The sequence below is a fragment of the Leopardus geoffroyi genome, chromosome E2 (assembly GCF_018350155.1).
Source record: "Leopardus geoffroyi isolate Oge1 chromosome E2, O.geoffroyi_Oge1_pat1.0, whole genome shotgun sequence".
In the NCBI taxonomy this organism is placed as follows: Eukaryota; Metazoa; Chordata; class Mammalia; order Carnivora; family Felidae; genus Leopardus; species Leopardus geoffroyi.
Window position 1 is genome coordinate 7,291,536 of NC_059335.1, and position 17,128 is coordinate 7,308,663.

The following is a 17,128-nucleotide window of genomic DNA, read 5'->3' on the forward strand; positions in this document are numbered from 1 at the left end:
TGCTCCTTAAAGGCCATTTACCCAAACAAAATATTGCTCTTCCAGGCCAGTACAGTTGACTTTCCAAGTCCAGTACAGTTGACTTTCTAAGCCACCTATCTGAAGATTCCCTTCTGGTGCCTGATGGTTTTGGGGGTGGGGATGGGGGTGGGGGTGGGGGAAGGCCAATGGTGGAGTTTAGGCATCTCCGTGTTGGTGCTGGAGATGAAGTTGGGAACTGGAATTTGGATGTGTTGGGTTTGAGGTCCGGATAAACTTGAGATAAGGCTGTTGATGGGGTTGTGTTTGGGGGATAGGCTGACTGTAAGGGGTATGGTTAAAATTAGGGAGATAGGAATAGGGTGGAAAATGGCCATCTGGAAGCTGATGGATGTAAAGATGTGCACAGGGGTTGGAGCGATTAGAAAGCGGGATGGAAAATGGATTGGTGTTAGGGAGGGCCATGGGAATTTAGGGTGGGTTTGAGGAAGGAAATAGCTTTCCCCTTCCCTCTAAGTGAGTCCTGCTGCCTCCAAGTTCACAGTGGGTTCAAATGGGGCCTGGGTGGGGCCAGATCTGGGTCCCAGCTCGTCCTGGAGCTCCGCCCCAAGCGGAAGGGCCAAACCCAGGCTGGGGGGTGCCAGGCAGCAGCCTACTGAGCCTTTGGGGGTGGAGAGGGGGAGGCCAGCAACAGGGAAATGCTGAGGGCGCTGGGGGAGGGAATTCAGGGGTTAAAAAGCCATGGGTCCAGGCTGAAGTTGGAAGCAGCTGGCGGCGAAGTTCTGCACCCGGGCCTCTCTCAGAGGTAGGGTCCGCCTGGGGCAGGGGCGGGAGCATCAGAGGGGAGGAGTGGGGAGAGGAGGGAGATGTGAGCTGGGAAAGGAAAAGAGGGAGAACAGCTGAGTCAGGGAGATGGGGCGGGAAGCCAGGGGTTCAGTTATAGAAGTACAGATCTGCAGAGCAGGGGAGGGTGAAGCACGCTGAAAGATAAGCTGCTTGAGGCCAGGTGCCCGGGACGACCCTGAGAGGGGAGCAGGGGGTCAGAGAGCGGCGGGAGCGGGTACGGAGGCCCCCAGCTCGCTGGAGGGCACGGATGCACGCTGTGCACGCCCCCCTGCCCCTCTAGCCTCCTTACTGGGCTCCCCACCGAGGATGGAATTTGGGACGGGGGTGCAGATTCCAGGCCCAAGGCTCTTAATGAAGGAGAGATTTTAGACTGGAAAGTGCAGGCGCACAGGTGGGGAGGAGGGACGGCCAGAGACGGGGGTTCGAGCCAGCCCTTAACACCTCCCCCACAACTTCTCAGGCCCCGCCCGCCCTGCTCCCCACCCCGGAGCCGCCATGTGGCCCCTGGCCGCTGTGATCGCCTTCCTGACGGTGGCCTTGTCAGGCGGTAAGAATGCGCGGGGGTGGAGGCGGGGTGGCCACCCGAACAATGGTAGGAGGGGTCAGGGCAGGAGGAGGGGGCGTGGGAGCCCTGAGCCCCGCCCACCGCCCACTCGAGGCCGGGTCCCGCAGGGACAGCCCTGAGAGCTTCCTGCTTGTCCCTGCGTGACCTGGTTTCTGGGCCGGGGCTAGCCCACTCTCCCCACCGACCCCAGACCCCTCCCTGGGGCGTCCCCGCTCTGGTGAGCCCGCTCCTATTTATGTTTTCTGGATGTTCCTCACCAGCTCCTTCTCTGATTGCCCTACTCTGCGGTGGAAAACTCACCCCCACCTGCAGCCCCTGCCCCCGCAGCAGCCTCCTCCCCTCTCAGGCGGAGCATTCGTGAGAGTTGGGTTCAAATCCTGACGCTGCCGCTTTGAGCAAGTAATTTAGCTTCTTGGTGTTTTTTAATCTGTAAAATGAAAACATCTAAGTCCCTACTAGGAAAGGTTGTTGTGAATGTTAGAATGAGCTAATGCGTGGCAGATGGAAGGGGCTGAAAGGTTAGTCGTCATTACTTTATTAGTATTCGCTCTTCATTATCAGCTTCTTCCAGAGCCTTCTAGTTTGTTCTTCCTTTAATTCTTGGGGTGACCCCCAAACCTGATTCTACCCTGAGTCGGTCCCCAAAGATTCCTCATGTTGAAGGCAAATTTGCAGGCAGATTCTCAGGCATCATCATCTGTCCACCCATCCGTCCTTCCGTCCATCCATTCATCCATAGCCATTCATCTAACCAACAAGCTGTTGAGCACCAGGCACTATTCTGGGTGCTGTGCAAGCAGACACAGTTCCTGCTATTAGCATCCAGAGCCTAGCGGGGAAGGATGCAGGCATTATTCAAACAATTACTCAAGTAATTAGTTAATAATTAGTTAGGACTGTGACAGGAGGTGATGGCTTCAAGGGGCCAAGCCAGGAGCCTTGAGATGGAGTGGCAGCTCCTGGCTTGGAAGGCCACCCAAAGGTCTGGACCCCTGAGCCGAGACCTGAGGAGGGAGGAGTCCTCAGGCACCTGGCACCACCCTTGGCCTGAAGGTGGGGTGGTTTCTCTCCTTTGGTGCCACTCCCAGGACTCGTGCCCTCGTCCTAAGCCCCTCCTGGGTACCACGCCCTGGGCTAGGAGCTCCACATGCATCATCTTGTGGAGCCCTCAGCAGCCTTATGAGGTAGGAACACTATAATTACTCCAGTTTCACAGCTAAAACCCTGGGACTCTGAGACAGCAGGTCCTGCCCCAAAGACACCTGTGGCGCCTGAGTCAGGATCCTGATGCACATTGGCTGCCCTGTCCCCAGCATCCTGGACTTGAGGTTCTGGCAAACCATATTCATTATTTTAGATCTGATGGTCTGCTTAGAGTCAACTCTTTTTTTTTTTTAACTTTTTAAAACTTTTTTTTAACTTATATCATTGTCCTAAATGGAAAAGAGCACCCTTTGCTATAAATAAAAGGTAAGAGGAAAACATAAATCCTGCACAATGTAACAACAAAAACAATGTATTTATTGGGTTGGACCATCTGACATTGCCGGTAGTGGGCCTTTTTTGACCTTTCCCCAAACAACAATGACAGATAAATTTTAGGTTGCCGGCTAAGGGCTTCTGTTTCTTCCAGGTTTTAAAAAGTGAGCTCAGCGAGGATTAGACAGGTATTAAAAGCGTATCAGCCCCATCACGGAGCTCCATTTCTGCTTGGCAAAACGAGGACTGGAAGAGAACTAGACAGTGACTCAGTTTCTGAGGCTGCCATTTGATGTCACTTACACCTCATCTCTGTACCACCTAAATGACCTGTGTCCACCAAGACTCCTGTCCCCAATTTTGAGAACCACTGAGCTAATCCCGTGGCTTATGTAGGTGGGGAAGCTGGCCCAGGGAGGAGAAGAGCCTACTGGCCACAGAGCTGGGGACCTCATAATAATTTTTTTTTAATGTTTATTAATTTTTTTTTTTTTGAAAGAGAGAGAGAACATGAGCTGGGGAGGGGCCGTGAGAGAGAGCGAGAAGGAGACACAGAGTATGAGGCAAGCTCCAGGCTCTGAGCTCTCACTCAGTACAGAAGCCGACACAGGGCTGGAACTCACGAACCGCAAGATCATGACCTCAGCTGAAGTCGGACGCTTAACTGACTGAGCCATCCAGGCCCCCTGCTAATAATTTTTTTTAATGTTTATTTTTGAGAGAGAGCATGAGCTGGGGAGGGCAGAGAGACAGACACAGAAACTGAAGCAGGCTCCAGGCTCTGAGCTGTCCACCCAGAGCCCAATGCAGGGCTCACACTCATTAACCATGAGATCATGATCTGAGCCGAAATCAAGAGTTGGATGCTTAGCTGACTGAGCCACCCAGACACCCCTATAGCTAATAATTAATAACAGTCCCCACTTACTGAGCACTTGCTCTATGCCAGGTGCCGTGCCCCATGAGAAAGCTAAGCCTGACAACTGGTAGGGCATCACCCAGCCAGAAAGTGGCACATTTAGGATGGGACTTTCCCATTGTTGATTGCTATGTCTCCAATGCTGGGCATAGTGCCTAGCACACACCACTTATTAACTGAACACCTACTATGTGCCAGACACTGTGCTTGGTCCTGGGGCTATAGCTCTGAATAAAGCAGTTAAGGTGCCTGTTATCAATGGACCTTATAGTCAAATTGCAGAGATTAAAAAAAAAAAAAAAAAAAACCCACATAAATGTAAACAAATAGAGAGAGAAATGAATAGTGATCATGGCTCTGATGGGAATCAACTGGGTGAATGTAATAGGGTGTGACTGGGGGGCTAGGAGGGGCAATATTAGACCAGGTGGCCAGGAATCTGGGATGGCCTCCGAGGAGGTAATGTTTGAACTGAACTGAGCTCTCAGAGTCAAGAAGGACACAGACATGTAGCCTGTAGATTCTGAGTGCCATCAAGTAGAATATTTCATATATGTGATGTCCTATATATGCCCTGTCCACTATGGTAGACACTGGCCATGTGGGGCTCTTGAGCATTTCAACTGTAACGGGTGTGGTTGAAGAATTGAATGTATTTCATTTTAATGAATCTAAATGTAAATATCCACACGTGGCTAGCAGCTACCATATTGAACAGCACAGGTCTAGAGAAGGAACTGTCCAGAATGAAGCAGCAGCAAGTTCAGAGGGTATTGTGTGTCTGGAGAACGGGTCCACAAGTCTGGAACAGAGTGTGTGAAGAGGAAAGATGGGAGATGGGGCCAAAGAGGCTGGTAAGAGTCAGATGATACAGAGTCCTACAAACTTTGAATTTGAAAGTGGTTAGGCTATGGGTTTTATTTAAAGTCATAGAGGCACCTGGTAAATACGTGTTGAAAGGATGGATGGATGGATGGATGGGTACATACTTACTGCCTAGGTAGATCTATAGGTCAGTCTCCATGGTGGGATGGGAAGACGCAGGTGGGGAGAAAGTCAGGCTTGTTCCATGAACTCTGTGAGCCCCCAGTGGAGTTAGCACTTATACAGAAAAGGACATCATCACCTCTTTGCCCTGACTCCTCTCCACCACATGGAAGCTGGCAACTCCCAGAGGCCAACAAATGAATCATCAATTCCTGGTCACCCAGAGCAAAATTCTGACCCTCTCCCCAAGCCCAAGGCCTCCTTCTCCCCCTGGACCCCAATTCCCTAACATTTTCTCTTCTTCACCAGGTATCTCTCAGGAGTATCCCAAGATTCTCAACGGCACTAATGGGACCAGCGGGTTTCTCCCGGGGGGCTACACCTGCCGCCCCCACTCTCAGCCCTGGCAGGCAGCCCTACTGGTGCAAAAGCGGCTGCTCTGTGGGGGAGTCCTTGTCGACCCCAAATGGGTCCTCACTGCAGCACACTGTCTGAAGGAGTATGTGGGGGTCAGGGGCGCATGAGGGTAGGGATGAGAACAGGACTGGGGTGGTGAGGGGGGGGGTGGATCTGGATTGAGGATGAAGTCGGAGTTAGGGTTGGGGTTTGGGACTGGAAACGAAGTCCAGAAAGAGGATTTGAATGGGACTGGAGTTGAGGATGTGGAAGGAGATGTTTGGAGAGGAGGAAGGTGGTGGAGACGGGCTTAACCTCTCTAATCACCCCCTTCCTGCACCCACAGAGGGTACAGAGTTTACCTGGGCAAGCATGCCCTGGGGCGTGTGGAGGCCGGAGAGCAGGTGAGGGAGGTAGTCCGCTCTATCCCCCACCCTCAATACCAGATCAGCCCCACCCACCTGAAGCATGACCACGACATCATGCTTCTGGAGCTGCATTCACCGGTCCAGCTCACGAACCACATCCGTGTCGTGCCCCTCTCCCAAGACTGCCTCCCTGCTGGCACCTGCTGTCGGGTGTCTGGCTGGGGCACCACCACCAGCCCCCAGGGTATGCACCCTCCACAGGTGGCCTGAGGTGTCAGTGGCTGGGTAAACCGGGGCAGAAAAGGGAGGGAAGGTTGGAGGAGGATTCCTTTATATACATAAAACAATACATGTATAGTAATATGATACATAATATATGTTATATATCCTTTATATGAATAGATATACATTTATAAATAAGTTAACATGTTATATGTATCTCCTTTATACAAATGTCCATTTATAAATATAAAGTTATAGGTTACATATGTCATAGATTATACAGTTATATATCCTTATATAAATATATATACATTTATAAATATGTATAAAGTTATGTTACATATCCTTTATATAAATATACATGAAGTTATATATTTTATAGAATGTTACAGATCAGATATATAAACTTCTATATCCTTTATATTTATAAATATATAAATTAATAAAAACATAGATATTGTAATATGTGCTATATATTACAGGTATGATATATTTATATAAATACCACACATTACACGTTTGTATCCAAATATGAAAATTATCATGTAGGTTGATTTTTTTTTTTTTAGATCATAAGTTCTATATTTATGTATTTATTTAAATACATTTACATATAAACTATGTATTAGACAAATTATACCTAAATATATTTAAATAAATTGTCACTTAATGCATTTGATATATTGGCAGGTATGTACTTGTTAAATGTAAGGACGTGTAGGTGTATCCTTTGTGTTTAAGTTACATGTGCATGAATATTGAACTGATCTCCATAGCATCAAGGGCCCTTTGCATCTCCTTAGCGGTGCCCTGGCTTCTTCCCCGTCTCCTTTCCCTCTTTCTCCCCGATCTGCCATCTTTCTCCACACGGCTTTCCGTCCCCTAGTTTCCTCACCCCCAATCTTCTGTCTCTCAGCACATGGCACTATCCCTCTTCTCCTCTCCCTTTTATGTCTCTTCCCACTTTCCTGCATTCTCGAATCTTCCCCTCTTGTTGGCCTCCACCTCCCCTGCCCCATTTCTCTCCACGCCTGTCTCCTCCATCCCTCACCCCACATACATATCCCATCTGTTCCGCATCTTCCTCTTTGCATCCGTTTTCTACCGACTCTCCTGTTTAACTCCCACCCTGTAGCCTGGCTGAGACAGACATCCTTAGACCTTCCTCTCTCTCCTTCCCAGTGAGTTACCCCCCAACCTTACAATGTGCCAACATCCAGCTTCGCTCAGATGAGGAGTGTCATCAGGTCTACCCGGGGAAGATCACGCCCAACATGCTGTGTGCCGGCACAGAAGAGGGTGGCAAGGACTCCTGTGAGGTGAGAACGGCATGGGGCACGGGGGCGGGGAGGTTGCCATGGGCCAAGATGGGAAGCCAGAATGAAGGCAGGGACAGCTTCCGGGGGGTAGAGCTTCATTTTAGCCTTGGGGGAACCAGTGTTTTAAGAGGACATGTCCCCTAGCATAGAGGGTCGAGATAAAAAGAGAAGTACCCGTGACTGGAGACTATAATTCATCTGAAGCCTCGGCTTTGACTGGCATTGGCTGCCCAGATCCCTGTGTTGAGATGCATAAAGGTTGGTGTTGTTTCAGTTGCGAGAGAAACCCAACTCAAACCAGCTTAAAAGCAAGACACACTGGCTTTTGTAACCGCAAAGTCCAGGGGTGTCTGGCTTCAGGCGCGGATGGACCCAGGTGCACAAATAATGTGTTTACAATGCTCTTTTCATTTCAGCTCTTCTCTCTTCTGTTTTTGTCTTCATCCTCAGTTAAGCTTTTCCCAGCAGCTTTGGGCTTACATCTCACCCTCCTAAGCAACTCGATCAGAAAAAGTTTTCCAAGTGTTTACCTAAACATCCTTTTTAAAAATGTTTATCTATTTTTGAGAGAGAAACAGAGCATGAGTGGGGGAGGGTCAGAGAGAGAGAGGGAGACACAGAATCCAAAGCGGGTTCCAGGCTCCAAGCTGCCAGCACAGAGCCCGATGTGGGGCTCGAACCCACAAACCATGAGATCATGATCTGAGCCGAAGTCAGATGTTTAACTGACTGAGCCACCCCAGCGCCCCTGTTTACATAAACATCTTGAGCATGATTCTCACTAGGCTGACTTAAGTCATGTGTCCTGAGCCTTCACTCTGACCAGAGCTGTGGGATTCTCTGATGGACCGAGTCTGTTACGTGACTGCCTGTGTGGGCCAGGGAGGGGCTGTTCCCCAAAAGAGAAAATCAGGGGGCAGGGTTATCAAAATGGGAGGAAATGGGTACTACCTGGGCAAAAGCCTCCACTAAGCACAAAAAAGCAAAACTTATATCGGTAGAGGAGGCTTCTGAGATTGAGTTTTGGTTTAGTGGGAAAGATGGCGTGTGCCTTGATTGATCAATGAGGAGTGTCTTGGGTCCAGTAGGGAGAAGTGAGAGTACACGCTCTACATAACCATACCCAGATGTGGGTGAGTTTGCCCAATAGTGAGATGGCACCAAGGAGCCATAAAGCCACAGCAGGGTTGGGGGGCAGCATGGTGTGTGGGGGGGCACAAGGTGGGGTTGGTAGCAGAGAACCAAGGATGGGTTTTGAGGTGAGGTGTAACCACTCTAACAAGACTGAAGAGCAGAGAAAAATGTGGAGAGAGAAGTCTCTCTCTTGTTCTTGGTCTCAGGGTCCATCTAGCTCCGCCTTTCTCTTTGTGTCTCTTTTGCTGTCACTCTCCTCTCTGTTTGTCTTCTCGTCTTCCTGTTTCTCTCTAGCCCTGTCTGTGTCCTGTCTCTCGTTATCTCTGCTCTGTGTGTGTGTCCATCTTTCACTCTCTCTCATATGTCCCCACCTGTGCCTTTGTTTGCCTCCACCAACTACCCCCCTTTTCTCTCTCCCCCCCTCTCAGGGCGACTCCGGGGGCCCCCTGATCTGTAATGGAACACTCCATGGCATCATCTCCTGGGGAGACTTCCCATGCGGGCAGCCCCACCGGCCTGGTGTCTATACTCGAGTCTCTCAATATGTTGTATGGATCCGAGAAACGATTCAAAAACACAGAACCTAAGAGTGGAAACGGACGAAGGGGAAGGGCCCACAGTAAAAGCTGGGTTGGCTCACCTGCCTCCTTCCTCCCTCCCTCCCTCCCTCCCTCCGCACTCTCCTCACTCCATTGGCCCAGCCCTTCTCTGCCCCTCCCAGAGTTCCACTTGAACCAGTGATCCGTATTCTCAGAACCTCTGATCCCAGCCGACATTTCGTGTTTCAGAAGCATTCAGTCACTTCCGGTATCATGGTCTCCCACATACTGCCTCCTGAAATACCTCAGTACCCTCAACATCCCAACCCAATGTTCCAGGACTCCCGCTGTTTCAACAGAATCCCAGATAGCCATCTGAATGTTCTGTCTGTGGAATATCCTTAAATACATTCATTGACTCATCTCAACAATACTCTACGTCCCATGAATGGAACTTCCTTGGTATCGTGCCAAACCCCTTCACGTATTTCGTGACTACCAACATTCTAGACACTTCTGTGTTCAGTGCCCAAGAAGGTTCTAGACTCCTGTGACATTTCATCTTGAAAATATTCTCTTGGGGCACCTGGGTGGCTCAGTCAGTTAAGTGCCCCACTTTGGCTCAGGTCACGATCTCACGGTCCGTGGGTTCGAACCCCGCGTGGGGCTCTGTGCTGACAGCCTGGAGCCTGGAAGCTGCTTCGGATTCTGTGTCTCCCTCTCTCTGCCCCTCCCCTGCTTGCACTCTGTCTCTCTCTCTCCCTCAAAAATAAACATTTTTTTAAAAAATTAAAAAAAAGAAAATATTCTCTTGGACTCAGAATCTTCTGCCCCAACAATTTTCTAGGCACATCTGAATGATTAATCATAGCACAGCTAATACTGGATCCTCATAATGGTTCGTTCTCACCTAGTTTTGGGTCTCCCAAATGTCCCATCCCTACCTACATCCCATATTTTGCCAGTATCCCCTGTCTCTGAATCCCCTTGCTGACGAAAGATCAACAGCACACTAGACTAGAGTTTTGGGGTTGGTTCAGGGCCCTGAGGGGCTTCCACACCTGGACCCTCTTGTCTGCCAGGTATTGTCCTTTCATCTCCCCCACAAGCATCTTCACCCTCAGTGACCCCAATACGCAGTGGTTAAATGCCCAAGTCACCGAGTCCCTGCTTTGAGCAAGTCTTAAAACTCACTGCCTCTCTGTTTTTTTGTCTGTAAATGGGGCTTCTCATTTTTCCTCCTAGCATTGTTATTATAAATTTCAAGAACTTCCACTATGATTCTTTGCATGGTTCCCTATCAAATATCACCTTAGGGTGTCAACAACCCCCAGATTTGCAGGGTCCAAAAACTGTTGCATTTGGGGCTCCTGGCCGGCTCCAGTTAGCAGAGCACGTGACTCTTAATCTCAGGGTCCTGAGTTCAAGCCCCACATTGGGTGTCGAGCTTACTGAAAACAACAACAGCAACGACAGAAAAGTGTTGCATTCGGGGACTTTTTTCAGCATTTATCCAGTGCTGACCATGTGCAGGCATTCTCTTGGGTGTTGGTAAATACGGCTTTATTTAACACATACTGGTACTTCTCAGAAGCCAGGCACTGTTGCATAGCTGATAAAGCAGTGAATTGGGTAAAACTTCTGCCCTGTAAAGCTTGCATTCTTTGCAGAGAGACTAAATAAATAAGGAGATAGACGGACAAGTGGCAATGTAAACCATGGCAAAAATGAAGCAGAGATGAAGGACAGGGAATGTTGGCGTTGGGAGAGTGAGTGGAGTTGCTATTTTATTATTTTTTTAATTTTTTTTAACGTTTTTTTATTTATTTTTGAGACAGAGAGAAACAGAGCATGAACGGGGGAGGGGCAGAGAGAGAGGGAGACACAGAATCGGAAGCAGGCTCCAGGCTCTGAGCCATCAGCCCAGAGCCCGACGCAGGGCTCGAACTCACGGGCCGTGAGATCATGACCTGAGCTGAAGTCAGTCGCCCAACCGACTGAGCCACCCAGGCGCCCCAATTTTATTATTTTTTAATGTAAGCTCTGTGCCCAACATGGGGCTTGAACTTCCAACCCTGAGATCAAGAGTTACAGGCTCTACTGACTGAACCAGCCAGGCACCCCAGAGTTGCTATTTCAAATCGTCTGGGGGCACCTGCGTGGCTGGTTAAGAATCTGACTCTTGATCTCGGCTCAGCTTATGGTCTCGTGCTTTGTGAGTTTGAGCCCCATGTAGGGCTCTTCCCTGGCAGTGTAGAGCCTGCTTGGGATTCTCTCTCCCCTCTCATTCTCCCCCTTCCCTGCATGCACACAGACTCTCTCCAGCTCTCAAAATAAAGAAAACAACTTTAAAAAAATAAGATGGTCTGGGGAATGATGGTGACATTAAAAAAAAAAAAAAAAGCAAACAGGGGCGCCTGGGTGGCTCAGTCGGTTGAGTGTCCAACTTCGGCTCAGGTCACGATCTCACAGTCTGTGAGTTTGAGCCCCACGTCGGACTCTGCTGGCAGCTCAGAGCCTAGAGCCTGCTTCAGATTCTGTGTCTCCCTCTCTCTCTGCCCTTCCCCCACTCATGCTCTGTCTCTCTCTCTGTCAAAAATAAATAAACATGAAAACAATATTTAAAAAAACAATGAAAGGATGGAAAGAGAGAACCAGGTGCATATCTGGGCAGCAGCGCCCCATGCAAAGACAGCAAGTGCAAAGGCCCTGAGGCAGGAGCTGGTCAGATGCATCTGAAGATTGGGAAGATAGTGAAGAGGTTGGTGTGGAAGTGACTGCCCTTCAATAGCTTGGGCAGGAGGTGATGTTCTCAGGCGAGTTATGGGGTCAGATTCTGGATCTGCTTGAAGAGATTGTTGGACAGTGCCTGTTGACATCAGATGAAGGGTGTGAGAGAAAAGACAGAGAAGGACAACCTCAACGCTTTGGCTTGAGCAACCATTTACTAAATGGAACTGCCATTTACTAAAATTGGGGAAACTCTGGGAGGAATGGATTTGCGGGGAAATACTGGGAATTTTTGTTTTGAACTGTTTATTAGGCACCAAAGTGGCAATAAACTCCGCCCTCAAGGGGATTTACTGAAAATTAACCAATACACTAAACTAAGTAACTGCAAATTGCGATGACTTCTATGTGATAATAAATGTAATCCGTGAAGGATCTAAACGGAGTTTTGTGTTAGAGAATTAGAGGGGAAGCTGTTTTCCACAGGTAGTCAGGAAGCACTTCCTGGAGGAGGCGGCATTGACTAAAGACCCCAAAGGTTAGAGGAAGCCGCTTTTGCAAAGAACACTGCTAATATCTCTGAAAGAGGGAGTCATCATATTTCAGAGTCCACCGTCCCTGGTTCCTACAGGGGAGCCTACAGGTTAGAGTTTAAAAGCACACAGGGTGGGGGCACCTGGCTGGCTCAGTCAGTGGATCATGTGACTCTTGATCTTGGGGTCGTGGGTTCAAGCCCCGTATTGGGTGTAGAGACTGCTTAAAAATAAACATAAATAAAAGCAAGGAGGGTAGAGTCTGAAGGACCTGGTTTTGGATGGAAGAATCTTTATCTTTTGGGAGGCTCTGTTTCCTCATCTGGTACTAACAGGACCTACTGCTCAGCGTTGTTAGAAGGAAGACCGGCATTTAAAGTCTGCACCCGGAAACTTCTCAATCAGTGGAGAAGTAACATCATGCGATAGCTAAGAAGGTAGTTTCTGAGGCCAGGCTGCCCGGGTGTGACTTCCAGCTCTGCCACTTGTTTAAAAGAAATTTTTTTTAACGTTTATTTATTTTTGAGAGAGACAGAGACAGAGTGCGAGCAGAGAGAGAGAGGGAGACACAGAATCCGAAGCAGGTTCCAGGCTCTGAGCTGTCAGCACAGAGCCTGATGCGGGGCTCAAACTCACAAACCGCGAGATCACTATCTGAGCCGAAGTCGGATGCTCAACCGACTGAGCCATCCAGGCGCCCCTGCCACTTATTTAAGTGTGTGACTTACCTTTTCCATGCCTCAGTTTTCCTGTCATTCAAATGGGTGTAACAGTGGCACTTATCACCAAATTGCTTGAAGACCTGAAAGCAAAGGGTTGAACCACAAAGCTAGTGGAAGATAATGGTAGAGAACGTTTCTTGTGACACAGGAGTCAGGAAAGACTAAAGCTTCAGATGGACTAATCATAAGGCAAACACTGTTTAATTTGATGATATCAAAATTAAGGATTTCTGTTCAACGAAAGACAACATGAACAAAGTAAAATCAGTGGGTGGACATGTTTGCAAAGCATAACATTGACCTGGGGTTGGTATCTAGAATGTGCCAAGAAATAAACAAGAAGAATGTTCAAGGGTATGAACAGAGTTACAGAGGAGGAAACCAACAAAAAATTCAGATGAGAGATGGATAGACTCATTAGTCATCTAAGACACGCAAATACAAATAACAACCTCATGGGGCACCTGGGTGGCCCGGTCGGTTGAGCGTCCGACTTCGGCTCTGGTCATGATCTCGTGGTTCATGAGTTTGAGCCCCACGTCGGGCTCCGTGCTCACAGCTTGGAGCCTGGAGCCTGCTTTGGATTCTGTGTCTCCCTTTCTCTCTGCTTCTCCCCTGCTCGCTCTCTGTCTCTGTCTCTCTCTCTCAAAAAATAAATAAACATTAAAAAAAAAAACTTAAAAAGCAAAAACAAATAACAACCCCTTTATATTTATTCAGTGGATTAGGAATAGTTTTTTTTTAATTTTTTTTTAACGTTTATTTATTTTTGAGACAGAGAGAGGCAGAGCATGAACGGGGGAGGGTCAGAGACAGAGGAAGACAGAGAATCCGAAACAGGCTCCAGGCTCTGAGCTGTCAGCACAGAGCCTGACGTGGGGCTCGAAGTCACGGACCGCGAGATCATGACCTGACCGAAGTCGGCTGCTTAACCGACTGAGCCACCCAGGCGCCCCGGATTAGGAATCTTTAAAGTGAAGTAACCCATCTACTGGCAGGGATGCAGACACCATGGAAGCCAGGGGCACAGCTGGTGCGGATGGACATTGGTACAGTTATTTTGGCATTTCTTAGCTGGATTGAGTGTATGCACGCCCTAGGACCCAACAGTTCCACGCCTGACGTCTATCCTAGGGCAATGATCGTGCAGGTCACAAAGAGGCAAGTGTGGAAGGGTCTGTCAATCACTTACTTGTTGTGCTGCAAAATTAGAGGAAAACTGGGCACCCACTAATGAGGGTGGGGGTGGGTGTTAGGATGCGGTGGAGAGCACCAGGGAGGACCACACAGCACTTACCAGCAACAGGCTAGAGGCACACATGAACGGAATCTCAAAGGTGCGGTGCTACCAACATCAATGGTTAAAAAGACTGACACTATTAAGCATTGGCAAAGATGTGGGGCTCTGGAACACTTATACGCTGCTGATGGCAATGCAGAGCGGTACAACCACTTTAGAAAACATTTGGCAATTTCCTTCAGAATCCAACACACATCGTACGATGCTACGGTGCCACTCCTAGGTGTCTGCCTAAGAGAAAGGAAAACATGCCCACACAAATGATGTGGACGTGAATGTGTGCAGCAACATTATGTGGGATAGCCAGAAGCTGGAAGCAAACCCAGGTATGTAACGACTTGCAAACGGACGAAAGCTGCAACACGTCCACACTGTGGGATACTGCACAGCAGTAAGAGGCAATGAACTATTGAGAGAAAAATGCAACAGCGTGGTGATTCTGAAATGCTATTATGCTAGTGAGAGAAGCTAAACATTTACATGATATTCTAAAAAGGCAAAACTCTAGGCAGAATGGAGATCAGTGGTAGCCTGGGGCAGAGGGAAGGAGGGAGAGCTTTGGCAGAAAGAGTGCAGGGCAGTTTAAGAATGGGTGGCTGGAAGGTGGGAGGTACTTGTTTTAGGTTCTGATTTATGGTGGAGGTTACAGGATTGTATCCAGTTTCCAAACTTCATCAAACCGAACACCTAAAATGAATGGATTTTAATTTACGTGATACCTTCTTTAAGAACGAGAGAAGCATAGGGCACCTGGGTGGCTCCCTCAGTTAAGCGCCGACTTCGGCTCAGGTCATGATCTCGCGGTTCATGAGTTCGAGCCCCGCATCTGGCTCTGTGCTGACAGCTCAGAGCCTGGAGCCTGCTTCCAATTCTGTGTCTCCCTCTCTCTCTGCCCCTCCCCCGTTCATGCTCTGTCTCTCTCTGTCTCAAAAATGAATAAAACGTTAAAAAAAATTAAAAAAAAAAAAAAAAACTAAAAACGCTCCGCAATGTTTTGCACATAAAGTGATACACAATTTGTAAGAAAGCATACCAACAAAAAAATATACACGACATTGTGAATGTACTGAATGCCACTGAACTGGGCACCTTAAATGGTGAATGGTTATTTATGTGAATTCAACCTTTATCTTTTTAATTAAAAAAAAAAAAAAACTTTAAAATTTTATTTATGTGAATCTCCCCATAGTCTTTAAAAGCTATGCGAGGGTGCCTGGGTGGCTCAGCCAGCTGAGCATCCGACTTTGGCTCAGGTCATGATCTCATGGTTCGTGGGTTCGAGCCCTGCATCAGGCTCTGCGATGACAGCTTGGAGTCTGGAGCCTGCTTGGGATTCTGTGTGTGTGTGTGTGTGTGTGTGTGTGTGTGTGTGTGTCTGCCCCTCCCCCACTTGTGACTTCTCTCTCTCTCTCTCAAAAATAAAGACGTTTTAAAAAAGCTATGCGATAATAAATGCAATAGCAGAAGGCACACATTAATAAAGGTAGCAAAGGATACACAAGAGCAAAAGATAGTAGCAGTAGATACACAACAAATAAAAACAATAGCGAAGGATATACTGTAACAAAGATAATAGCAGATACACAAGGGTAAGGCCAAGAGCAGAAGGGGAGGGAGACAGGGAATAAGCCAGTAAGGAAAACAAAAGAGGGACTTGTACAGATCACTCACAGCATTGTGCCACCAACGGATTCAAGTCTCCCCACCTGAGGCTTTAGAACTATCTAAATATATTAATGGCTTTTTTGAATGTTCATTTATTTATTTTTGAGAGAGAAAGAAAGAGGGAGAATACCAACCAGGCTCTGCACTGTCAGCCCAGAGACCGATGCGGGGGCTCGAACCCATGAAGCGTGAGATCATGACCTGAGCCAAAACCAAGAGCTGGACGCTTAACTGACCGAGCTACCCAGGCGTCCCTATTAATACATTTAAAAAAACAAACAAACAAAAAAAACCCACTTACTTCACAGGGCTCTTGGGAGGATTAATTGCATTAATACATGAAGAGCCCTCAGAACAGCTGGCACTAAGCAAGTGTTTACTAAATGGTGCCCTCGTTAGTATTATCCTTGCTCTCATTGACAAAATTGTTATGACAATTTGTCTCCAAGGCCCCAAAGCCAAAGCAGCCTGCCTTGGGTGACAGCTGGGGATTTGGGAGAACGGGAGGTGGCCGCCCAAATCCTTCCTGTGGAACAGAAAATAATGACCTACCTGAGCTGGAGATTCTGACTGCCAGCAATACCTTAATTCAGTTGGCCAGCCAGGTGGCCAGGTTTCTCGGGCCTCCCTCCGCCCTCCTTCCCTCTCCAGGGATTTTGTGGCCACACACCCTCCTCTTCCCATTTTTGCTCGGGGGAATTGTAATAACAATGGGATCCTGTGCTGGAGGGATTTGGAAAGCTGGGGCTTGTGAGGGAGGGGCGTGGAAAAGACTGGAGGAGAAACCGACAGCCCTCAGACGGGAGGGAGGTCTATGCTTCCTACGCATCCCCCCGCCTCCGCCCCCCGCACTGGCCTGGGGCACATCAAGACTTCTTTTTCTCCTCCCGAGGCCCCAGGAAGGGAGATGTCAGCTCCCAAACTAGACCTAGGCTAAGAATTTCCCTAGTCTGAAGCGTCCTGGCCAAGCTTAGCCACTGCCCCTACTAGGAGGCCTTTAATAAGGGATTACGTTGGGCTTCCCTGCCTAATAGGGATATTGGTCTCCACACCCAATCCCAACGTGTGGGGGTGGGGTTCCCCAACAGCACCAGGCAATTCTCCCACACCAATTCAACCTAATTTTTTATTTTTTAATGTTTTTATTTTTGAGAGACAGAGTATGAGCAGGGGAGGTGCAGAGAGAGAGAGGAGACACAATCTAAAGCAAGCTCCAGGCTCTGAGCTGCACAGAGCCCCACACGGGGCTCGAACCCACCAACCATGAGAGCATGACCTGAGCCGAAGTCGGACGCTTAACGGACTGAGCCACCCAGGAGCCGCACAATTTGATGTAATTACTCTACACTATCTACCTGGAGGTTAAGGACTCAGTCCTACAAGACCCGCCCCCCTCCCCCACTACCGACCTTTCAGAGGTCAGTT

At 48.5% G+C, this 17,128-nt stretch overlaps 1 protein-coding gene across 2 annotated transcripts; it reads left to right on the plus strand.

The window, feature by feature from the left end:
- The first annotated feature begins 625 nt into the window (after positions 1-625).
- KLK13 (kallikrein related peptidase 13) lies at positions 626-9,186 on the plus strand. Of its 2 annotated transcripts, none has more exons than XM_045441674.1 (6): positions 626-784; positions 1,286-1,372; positions 5,085-5,274; positions 5,518-5,783; positions 6,944-7,080; positions 8,643-9,186. In XM_045441674.1, the coding sequence occupies exons 2-6, from the start codon at positions 1,321-1,323 to the stop codon at positions 8,799-8,801; spliced, it is 804 nt and encodes a 267-aa protein (XP_045297630.1). In that variant the 5' UTR covers positions 626-784; positions 1,286-1,320; the 3' UTR covers positions 8,802-9,186. The 2 variants fall into 2 exon arrangements, with proteins under 2 accessions (XP_045297630.1, XP_045297629.1); XM_045441673.1 differs by lacking the exon at positions 626-784 and adding an exon at positions 920-985.
- Positions 9,187-17,128: the final 7,942 nt, after the last annotated feature.